At 35.8% G+C, this 11473-nt stretch overlaps 1 protein-coding gene and 1 long non-coding RNA gene across 5 annotated transcripts in view; one reads left to right on the top strand and one right to left on the bottom strand.

The window, feature by feature from the left end:
- Positions 1-3824: 3824 nt before the first annotated feature.
- Positions 3825-10240, bottom strand: LOC125258986. The gene is made up of 2 exons (XR_007182707.1): positions 10105-10240; positions 3825-4615 (listed from the first exon to the last, which is right to left on the bottom strand). It is a non-coding gene; the product is annotated as an uncharacterized LOC125258986 (long non-coding RNA).
- The window catches only part of unc5a (unc-5 netrin receptor A), a 263498-nt gene continuing 257821 nt past the window's right edge, over positions 5797-11473 (top strand). For all 4 annotated transcript variants that reach the window (XM_048176234.1, XM_048176232.1, XM_048176231.1 and 1 more), the window contains exon 1: positions 5797-10707. In XM_048176234.1, the coding sequence (XP_048032191.1) occupies positions 10617-10707 (91 nt within the window). In that variant the 5' untranslated portion in view covers positions 5797-10616. The remainder of the gene's footprint in view (positions 10708-11473) is intronic.

The raw sequence follows: 11473 nt of genomic DNA, 5'->3' as shown, positions 1-11473 counted from the left end.
ATACAGAAATAAAAAGAAACAAACCACAAGCTTGAATGCTTTTTTTTCCACAGGAAATTTCAGGAATGCAAGCAAACCGAAACACAACCGTCTTCAGTGGAGTTTGGCTTATTAAAGCATATTTAGTTGTTCGAGGAACCTCTAAAAATAAAAAAAAGTTGCTTGCTTTGACCATTTTTTGAATTCGACTGCTGGTATATCCTTCTAGTATAAATCCAATACCTCGACCTATCCAGAAACATGTGGTGAATACTAAAATGTTCTGTGAACTTCCTTGCTTTCTCAACAGTCTTATCAGTCTCAAGTACGATAGCCATGGATGGTCTAGCTCTGGGAGGTTTACACAAACACCATAAATTCAGTATCAACTCATAAAGGTATCTTCCAAAAGACACTATGTGGCATTACTGTAATCATATTGCAAAAACTAGGTGAAGCACAGCAACCAGAGACTTGCATTCACATGCAGCAACATTAGACTGTCAGTAGTTACATTCTCTTACTTTTCTCTCTCTCTCTCACGCACACAAATACATGTGTGTGTGTCTTTACTCACTGATTTGGGCAAGGAACTGTCACCAAAAGCTGTTCTTGCTTAAGCGTTGACATGTTACATTTTCTATGCGTTTTGATGTCACTGCATGGAGTGGGAAAGATCCCAATGAAGTTCTTGCAGGAAACGTGTCTTGAGCACTTGACATTTTTATTCTGTCTCTTTCAGAAGTTACCGTCACAAATGAGCATATGTGTTTCGGAGAAAGGCACCTTTTTTCTGATCACATCCTCCCCGTCATTCACAGGAAGAATGGTGATACTTCTGTCTCCAACAGCAGAAAAAAAAAATCACCCAAATGTAGAGGAAAAGAAAGAAAGAAAGAAATGGAGGCATATTTTTCCATATTCTGCCTTATAATTGAAAATCTGATTAATTCAGTGATTCAACCAGGCACGTGTACTTCAGGGGGTACTTACACAGGATCCAGGGAGTACTTGGAGAGATTTTGGTTTTGCTTTGTTAAACTTATAAAACAGAAATTATGAAAAACAGTTAAAATTAATTTGGGGATTTTTATTTTAATGCTGTAATGAATTCCTATTTTATAAAATGTATAATAAAGGGGTGTGTGTGTGTCTGTGTGTGTGTGTGTGTGTGTGTGTGTGTGTGTGTGTGTTTACATACAGAAGTTGATTTAAGAGTACAAATATGCAGTTAATTTTCATTGTATTGATCGCTCCGATGTTATTATTAATAACATTATATAATGTAATTTTGATAGGCCTATGTAGACCAATATTTAGCCTAGTTCTTTTTAGCTGGTCTAAAATCCCAGCAGGAAGAATAATAATTTTATGAACTTGAAGCCAAACGTGCTTCTGCTCCGATTTAATTGTTTTTTTTACAATAGCAGGAAGTTTCTTCAAGGTTCCTTTAGAAGAAAATCATTTTTTGTATAATTGTATTAATATTAAACTTCTTAATTAATTCAGGCTAATGAATTTTAGTGTTACACCGACACCCCCCTTTTTTTTTACAGAAACAGAAAAAATATTAGTTTAGTCACAAACCTAAACGGAAAATGAAAATAAATTTGGTTAATCAATTGATTAAAAAAAATGTATTTAATAATCAACAATCACATTAAAGTTAAAATACATAAAAATAGCCTAAAACATTTCAAATGTAGCTATATAAGGCAGTTTTATATAAACATTTTAATATAGGTAATTGTTTCTACTCCAATTTGTTGGTTAAATATAAACATTTAAATGATGGCTGTAATAACTTGTTCTCATGACAGATTTATTTAAACATACATTAACGAAAACAACTCCAACAGGTTAAGTCAAAATATAATGAATATACAGTGCTGCATATATTTAGCAAAATGCTATTTTCTAGGGTTATTTCTAGCTACAGGGTAACTATCCAGTTTATGGTCACTGAATGGCTTTTTTGAGGTAAATGTGAGGTTACGTGACATTGTCCTCAAGCTGTTTTATTGTCGTCTTTCCGCGGTTGAAACATGTTTGATCGATTAGCTACGTGAGACACAAGTTGTTCTTTATCTTTCAACATTCCTCCTGATGTTCATTCATGTTTATGTGGTGCTGTAATAGTAGTAAAGAGGAAGAGATGATCAGTTCACGCCTGATCTGCGCTGTGTTGAACTGAGCCTGAGGCGCTATATGCAATTGTTTCCTCCACTGAATTAAAAAAAAAGAAAAGAAAAGGTAATTGCAAATTTATCTCACAATTCTGACTTTTCCCCCTTCAGAACTGCATGATATAAAGTCGCAATTGTGTGTCATAAAGTTAGAAGATATAAACTTCAGCAATTGTGAGAAAAAGTATTTTCCCCCCTCAGAAATGGACTTCATATCTCCCAATTCTGAGAAAAGAAGTCAGAATTGTAAGATAAATGGTCACAATTATCTTTTAAATTGTTTTTGACAGAATCTAAAACTTGAGAAAGACTTTGTTTCATATTAAAAATGACATAGCTCAGAGTTTATTGTTATTATTGGATGGGTGCGCTACAAAGTTTTGTCCATGCATCAACAAAAAACAACACAGACTAAAAGATTGATCTTGAAAATACATATCATATCAATAAAAAAATAAAATCGACATGTTTGTGGTTTATCCACGATGTGCACGAAATAGAACTCAAACCTTGCATTTCGGTGATTTCAGCCCTCCAAAACTATTTCGATCAAAAAGAAAAATTGCTTTTTCGGCTGCACATTTTCAGTAATTTCGGTGCATCAAATGATATAGGCCTAAACTAAATGTATGTATTTACAGTAAAAGAATAATAATAAAAAAAAAAATAAAAAAAATCTAGACTTATTGACTATAAGCTAGCCTACATTTGGAGAATAATTTCAGACATTCTGGTAGCTGACCATTAGCAGAGCTGGCGATCGGGCGTGCATTATTTTCTAAGAATTCAACAGCCCGTCGTCAATTATTCCGTACTTAATTATTTTAGTACTCAAATTTACACAAAAAAAAGAAAGAAAAAGAAATGTTGTCTTAGCAAGTAACTGAAATTTCAAACAAAAAGTTTCATTTTTTAAATATTTAATTTTAATTTGTTTTAGTTTCAAGTAACAAAATTGTTTAGTAAATGAAAAGATTTAGTAAATAGATTTCAATGAAAATAACCCTGAAATAAGAGATAACCCATCACTAGCTGTGCATTAAACAATTTTAATGCTTGATATGGAGGCAAAGAACCACCTGGTGCAAAGCATTACATGATTCAAATCATTTAATGCACAGCTAGCTGCGGATTATCCCCCTTATACCATGGTCATTTGCCAGCATTGACATGTTAAAGCTGTCATTGATGTTTGCAGCACTAAATTTAACTGAAAATGCTAAAAAGTTATTTTTGTTAGCTACAAATTAGATCTCGTTAGATCTAGTCTAATATTCTGTCTGCTTTAAATTAGACATAGAGATAAAGCAGTGCGGTAAGATTGCATTTATTTGATTTGAATTATAACATTTATCTGAATGAATTAACCTATCGAGATAGAGATAGAGATAGAGACAGAGAGAGAGAGATAATGCTTGTGAATGACCTGCGTGACTGCATCTGTGCTGTGAGTTTAATTACTTCAAAAACAGCAAAGTTACAACTCTTTGCTGTAATATAATGTAGCAAGTAGCCAAGTTAACTTTTTAATAACAAATTAACAATACGGGGCAGCATTGACCACAAGTTTCTGTGCTTCTGAACGTTTCAGTGTATGTGTGCGCAGCGCGATATCCAATCTCTGTGTGTGAGTGACATATGTGTAACGACTCAGACGGGTGATGATCCATTTGCAGTTTATTCAGTAACAAGGGCAATACAGGAATCATAAACCAGAATACAGGCCAGGGGTCGTGGCAGGCAGCAGACAGGGTAAACAGGGACAGGCAGAGGTTCGAGGCAGGCGGCAGACAGGGATAAACAAAAACAGGCAAGACAATGGGCAGGCAGCAAGAATCACAGTCCAGAATAACAATCCAATCAGTAACAGGCAGACAATCAGTAATAAACGCTCAGAAATTATAACTGTGGCTGATCAAGACTTCACAAAGAACTGTAGTGAGAGTGCATGTTAAATAGAGTGTTGTAATGAGATGATTGGCGGCATGTGCAGACGTGATCAGTCCCAGGTATGTGGATCTATGGGAAATGTAGTCCGAATGTAACTAGTACTCTGGCAAGGGCTCCCTCTGGCTGCCCGAGAGATCTGGTGCAGAGGACCCAATCGTAACAATATGCATGTCCGTGCAGTGCATTAATATAGAATGGTGATTAAACTGACTTGGAACTACCTGTGCGTTTAACGGTTTTAATGTACACCTTCCAGCCAATCAGAATTGAGTATTCGGACAGACCATGGTATAAATAAATAAATTTAATATACAGCATGGTATATGGCATACTTGCTTGTCTGCATAACAATAAAATTACTTTTCTTTTTTTAAAGGGATAATAATAATAATTTTAATGATTATGCACAGTATATAAATAATCAGTGTACACATTTCTGGTTTGGTGTCGATGAAGATCCTCTAGTCTTCATCAAAGGTACTGGAGCTGTACAGATGGAGCTGTGGGGGTACACAACACAAAAATAGCTTGGGAAACATTGGATTAATCTGTTTGTTTTGTCTCTGTTCTACAGAAGCACTCGTTTCTAATGTCATTACTTGATCACTTAGGCAGTATTGTGTATGTTAGAGCTGGGAAGTAGGACTAGGAACATCATGAGCCCCCTGATGAGGTAACCTCTTGCTGAACTATGGCATCAACAGCGAACTTGATGAATTCAGAGGTATTGGTACTTCATTCTTCTTGCATGCGAATTTATTTACAATACTGGAGACTGGGAAAAAATTAAATCAGCATATCTTCTAAAACGACCCTCTGGTGTGTAATATTAAAGAAATCCATGTTGTGATAGATGAACATTCACTGAATGGATTGTTTGTCCCATTGTTCAAATAATGTGAATGGAGTTTATTAAAAAGAAAGAGAGAGTCAGAAAAGAGAATAGTTCATAAACAAAAGACTGTGTTTTGACTCTTGGAACAAATTCAGTCAACCCCAAATCAGGAACTGACGTCATAGTGCCCTCAAAACTGCAGGCAGGATAAACACTCTTCGAAGGTCAATGGCTTGAAGATTAGATAAGGGGGAACAAATTTAATAAGGTCTGTAAATTGAATTTCATAGTTCACTAGTTTAGGGGGCCATTTCATAAACAAAAATACAACCTCTTTTATTTATAAAATGTATTTATGAAATATATTTATTTCTCGCTAACTCTGCTCTTTAAAAGTGGAAAAAAGATACACAATGCATTTAAAGAAGAGTATGCACTGCGTCTTGAGTTCAAAGCATGAAAGAAACTTTAAATTGCTGATTTTTATGTTTATTTTTTTTAGGCCTTGCAGCTATAGAATCTAATTAAAACTGTATATATGGAATTTAAACCTTAGGGGGAGGTGGTGCGAAATTGGTTCTGAAAATATTATGAAGATCACTCCAAAGGATAACAAGCTTTTTAAGCGTAACATGATGTTGTGTGACTCATCATTATGTGCACAGGTTCCAAAGTTAACACTTGATAAGGGCCAAACATGAGTAAAAGTTTGCTTTGATGACTTGGCAATTAACTTTGTTAGGAACTGCAATTTCATTCAAGGTTGTAAGACTGGTAGACTGTTGAAGGTGTAAGTGACATGCACGATTGTTATTTTAAATGTAGAATTTATTTATAAACCCTAAACACGGGCATGCTTGAAGTAAAAACTATGTGTTACAGACATGAAGATATAATAGTGCAGTGCAGGAATTCATTCAGTCAATGGAGACAGCATCCAGATGCAAAAATGGGTAACCAAATTTTCTAAGATTTTATGTTGAAACCACAAAGGGAGTGTTTAATTCTTTCTAGTTTACTTATTTAATGCCAGGGTAAATATGGATTAATCTACTTTTAAACCAGTGGACTCTGTGGAATATTTTACATTGTATAACCCCATGGCAAGCACTAACAGATGACATGCAAAGGCATTTCAGAACAGACTGCCAAGTCTCAGTCTCTATCAAATCCTTAGGCCAGGTATAGAGCACAGATTGTCAGAGGGCAAGGGGTGGCATATAAATAAGGAAAACATCTTTTAATTTTTCAGCATGTACTCTAAGTTGTATTATATTGCAGTTACAAATAAAGTTAAAGCTATTTTGTAATTAATCCAGAATATAGTTCGTTGTTGGGTAGAAGACATTTGTGACCAGAAAATATTCTCAATTTTACCCATCAATTCTGGACTCTGTGTGAGCACCTCAAGTGACGAAAAATGTAAAATATCTGTATTGATTCTTCTGTATATTGACCAGACAGCAATAGGGAACCACATAGTGAGAACATGTGAGACAAAACATGAACCCACAAACAACAACTGAAGAGAAACTCTTCAGAATGCCTTAAAGGATCATTTAGTTCCATAGATTGTTGCTCCCTGTTTTTTTTTTTTTTTTTTTTTTTTTTTTTTTTTTTTTGGTCAAATTACATTCCATGTACATATCTGTGAAAGTGAGAAATTGCTGTAGCAGAGAATGAGACATTGGAATATGGCATGTTGAAGTGCCACAGATCCCTTAGAGGTCTTTTGTTATTGGATACTAGGAAATTGCATGTCCTCTGAGATGTAATGGTGTTGAAACTTCTTCATAATGACAGCAATAAGGGTATATAACTATCAGTTTGTACTCTTTAGCCCTTCTGAGAGTGTATAAATTGAGGAAAATAGTTATAGAACTGTATATTAGCACTTTGTTATTTCTCTATGCAGGGCCGTGCACAGACATTTTGAGGAGCAGGTGCTCAAGGGAAAAAAAGGGCACCCCTTTTATAATTATTTATAAAACGTAAAGTTGCATATTGTTATATGTAATGTTATGAGATTAATGTTCTAAATATAACATTTTGAAATAATATGTTTGGAAAAATGAAATGATACTATGAAACTAAAACCGCTAATATGTGGAGGCAGTCGTAATAAGTGAATCACTGAATCATTCATTCAACCGTTTCGATCAAACTGGCTGATTCTTTCATGAATGGATCATTGAATCATTAACTCACCCGATTTGTTCAAAAATGGTGAATCATTCAAGAACAAAACACCACTATGTGTTGCTGGGATACACCATTTTTCTGCTTTTCTTGGAACTATTTCTATTGGCAAAATAGTGCAGAAAGTGGGAGGGGCTTGTGGGGTCTCGCAGGATTATTAAGAATGAGCTGTCACACTGAGAATTGATGCCATGTGTTAAATTTATACAGAAACTAAAAAGTCTTGCAAAAAGGGCACTTGTCTAGTCAGAGGCCAAAAGGGCAGGTGCTTCAACACTACTTGTGGTCTATCTGTGCACGTGCCTGACTCTATGCAAATAATGCTAATGCCATTGCACCAGTAATCTGTGGTATGCAGGCTGCATAAAGATCTACTTTCTGGTGGTTTATTTATTACTTTTGCCCCTCTTGTATTTGCTTCTCTGTTATGTTTTTTTCCCCCTTTTTTATCTTCTGGAATTTAATCTAACACTAATATGCCATTACACATGCTATGCTAATGTGCAGTTACACATTACCCATGCTAATTTGAGGATGGCACACAACGAGAGTAAAAGGGAAGTATGCAAATTCAAACCCATCATTTTCCTGCAGTCTGGTTAAGTGACTTTCACTACAATATGCAATCCACTGACTAGCTATTATGATCGCACAGTCTCTCAGCCGCTGCATCGTGGTGCTGAGATCTAATTTGATAAAACACAAGTTCAAACTGAGAGGCTGTGAGCACAGTGGAAGATGATATGATGCAGCTAATTTGCTTAAAGGTGATCAGTGTGTGTGTGTGTGTGTGTGTGTGGTTGTGGTGGTGGTGATAGTGGTGGGGTGTAAAGCCTATGTTATGGGGACAACATTTCCAAAATCCTTACCCTTGTGGGGGCATTTTTTGGTCCTAATGAGGAAAAAAGCTTATACATCATACTAAGTGACGTTTTAGTGAAAATCTAAAAATGCAGAGAGTTTTCTGTGATGGGTAGGTTTATATAAAAATCATGTCTATGGAAAGTTCCCATAAAACATGGAAACCCAACATTTTTCTATTCTATTTTCTATTTTGCTATACTGTATGGTTTTATAAGACGCATACCTTTAGCATCAATAGAAAAAATATATATTTTCTCTTCCTTTGAAAAGTTGACAATCCTATTTGTTTTGCTATCCATGCATTATTACATTAATTGTATTTTATTATTTGTAATAAGCATTGATTTTTCTTTTTTTTTTTTCATTTTGTGTGTTGGCACTAAAGAATAGTCTATATATAAGAAACAAATACAGAATAACATACAGATGTTTCTTCCATTCAATTGGGTGAGCATGTCTATTAAATAGAGTACTACATTTTAAGCAATTATGTAATTTAGTTTATCGAATGCCCTAGTTATCGCCATGAAACATCTTAAGCAGAGGTTCAGGGAAAATTGGAAATACAGCAGTGAATACAAAGAGTCATTATGACCACTACGTACATTACAGCTAATTGCTTTAGGGAGCAGAAAAATAATGCCAATTCAGAGAGGTCTATCTTAAAAAAAATAGAGAAGTACATCAAGGCTGAAGTAACTTTTACCTTGATACAAACATCGACTGAACAGATGTAAAACACCTTAAAGAACAGGCTGCTGGCAATGCATAGAATGCTATTATTGATCAATGGCTACAGCTTCAGCGGCCTGTACAATTCATTATAAAGATGGTGTCTCTAAATCTTTAATCATACTCAACTCAAAGGGCCCAGATGTAGAAGTACAGTATTTGCTGCATGTTTACCAATTTAACACCCAAGTACTGTTTTCATTTCAATCAATAAGCATGAGATCAAGCAAACAACTCAGATGCCCCTATACTGATAATTAGCTATTTTGCTCTAAGTCTCTCGTTTTACACAAACTGAATTTGATCCTGATACATTGAGATGACAGTAAGTCAGAATTTCTGGCTCATAAAACAATGTGAGTAACGAGTATCCATTCATATTTTATTAATATTAGAATTTTTTTAATATAATCCATTTGCAGTTGAGATGCTGGTATGGTGCAGTTCTGTAACCTGAGTTAATTATCAACATTACCACTTAAATCAAAAAACCCTCAACAAGCCCTGCTGTTGGTTAGGACTGAATCTAATTGTGATGTGCAGTAAAATAGAATTATAACATTCAGTGTCATTGCTTGCACTTACAATGGCCTCTTTAATCTGGAGAAATATCTAAATTCATGATCCAGATATGTGGAATTAGGATAATGTTTGGGTGGAAAGCGATAAGCTCTTTTTGATTTAAATTTCATGTGTAATCATACATAACACATAGATATGGGGGCTAGGGACAAAAAAACCTGTAACCTTCTTAATCTGACAATGCCCTTAATATCTAACTACTAGCCATTGGCAATAATAGACAGACAGCATATTTGTACATTTAAAATGCTAGCTATAATGCACTTGATGTACTTGCACTGCACTTGCTATATGTAATTTATTTGCGAATGTGTAGTGTTTAACTTTTTTTTAATAGTATTTTTCTGTTTTGTTTTCACTTTAATGTGTGTGTGGGCAAAAAAAAAAAAAAAAAAAAAATCATGAAGTGATAAATAAAGGTTTGATGTCAAACAACTAGTTTTAAATATTATACATCTATAGCCAACAAATGATGTAAGCCTATATTATTTTATATAATTTTTTTGCTGTTTTGTGAATTTTGTGTTTGATAGTTTTTGTACTGTTGAGCTGACAAGCCTAGAATAGTCTCATGCTACATTGTGACAAGCCTCGCCCCTATTTACACAACATCTCAACTTTTTTTTTTAGCTTTATGTTTTAGTAGCTTTTGTAGCCACGACTAAACGCTATAAAACAAACATACCCTGAAAAAATATTCACTTAAAAGTCTGACAGTTAGACCTGGTCTCGTCTGTTTATAAAACAATAAAGGTTTTTCTTCACTTGTTCGCTTACATGACGCGTCGTATCCAAGGCTCTCCGCACTCCGTTCCAGTGAAGGGGCCGGACTCCGCTCCGGGTTTTGCTCCCTCACTGCTCTATACATCGCGTCTCCTCACTCCTGCATTGCTGTAGCAGCAGATGTTCGCGCGCTGAAGCCAATATCCACCGTTCTCTTTACCGGAGCAAGTATTCTGCAGCGGAGAGTGAGAAGACGTATAAGAGCGAGGACGTTTGCTCTCTCTCTCTCTCTCTTCACACGTCTGGAGTGTGTATGTGGGTGAGTGAGCTGAAGAAATTAGAGTGGCGTCTTTATTTACCACACCTGTGATGCGCTGCTGTCTCTGAGCAACGAAGACGCACTGATGGCCAAGGTACAGGAAGAGGATACGTGTTGAAAAAGGACTTATAAATGCGCTGATCGGTGTAATATTACAAAAAAACTAAACCCAGCCATAAAGCAGATACTCCTCGCAGCTCATTGAGTTGATATTACTGAATTAAACTTGAACGAGAAGGTGATAAAGATGCCGTTACACCTGGGTCCCTTTGTCCGCTGGAGATCCGGGCTTGTACTCACATGGATCTGCTTGTTTTCGTCCGGATTTACCTTCATTGGTGAGTTTAATTAATGTTTAAACGTATCTTTCAGTTTCGACTGATAAAGCCATGTAAGTAGGGCGTAATTGCTTTTACACACAGCAGCGGGCTCCCTTTGTGATGTGGTTTCACGAATAATAACACAATATAATATTCCACGGTGTTCATTTGTATGCGAAATATGTAATTTGACCCAAATTGCTATATTTTTGCTACTTTTAATTACCAGAGTTAGCAGGAAACAGACGCGAAGAACCTATTCAAGAACTTGAACGCGCAGTAAGTTTGATTGACATGTTTCTGCGAGCACGAGACTCACGGCGCGAGCGAGACACTGCCGTTCTAACGAATACAAATATGCAAAACAAAGGGTTTGTTTAATTGAAAATGACCAGAAATGTAAACCACAGGCTTTAAACAAATAAATATCTTTGAATATTAGTCCCTGTTTTGCGCGTTACATTTCTGTGAGCGTCAGCTTGAATGAAGCTCTCGACACGCGCACATTTCCACGCGCCGAGTCGCCAACATCCGTTCTTGCTGCATTGGCAGTGTTTCTGACAGCTTTACGAAGTGCAGTGAGCTCCGACGATCATTGAACGGTGCAGGGCATATTTGTTGTGTTCAGATATATAAAATGAGGTAAAACATGCAGTCGTGGTCAGCTCAGTGGAAAAGAACGTGCACAAATAATCGTGCTCTCCTCCCATCACACATCTTGCATTTGTCTTGGTCAGCTACCCATTATAGCCAACAGATTTACTTTGTTTAATTCTTTAATAAT

Source organism: Megalobrama amblycephala, linkage group LG23, assembly GCF_018812025.1.
Source record: "Megalobrama amblycephala isolate DHTTF-2021 linkage group LG23, ASM1881202v1, whole genome shotgun sequence".
NCBI lineage: Eukaryota > Metazoa > Chordata > Actinopteri > Cypriniformes > Xenocyprididae > Megalobrama > Megalobrama amblycephala.
Note: the sequence above shows the minus strand (reverse complement) of the source record. Positions and strands in the feature narration are given on the sequence as shown.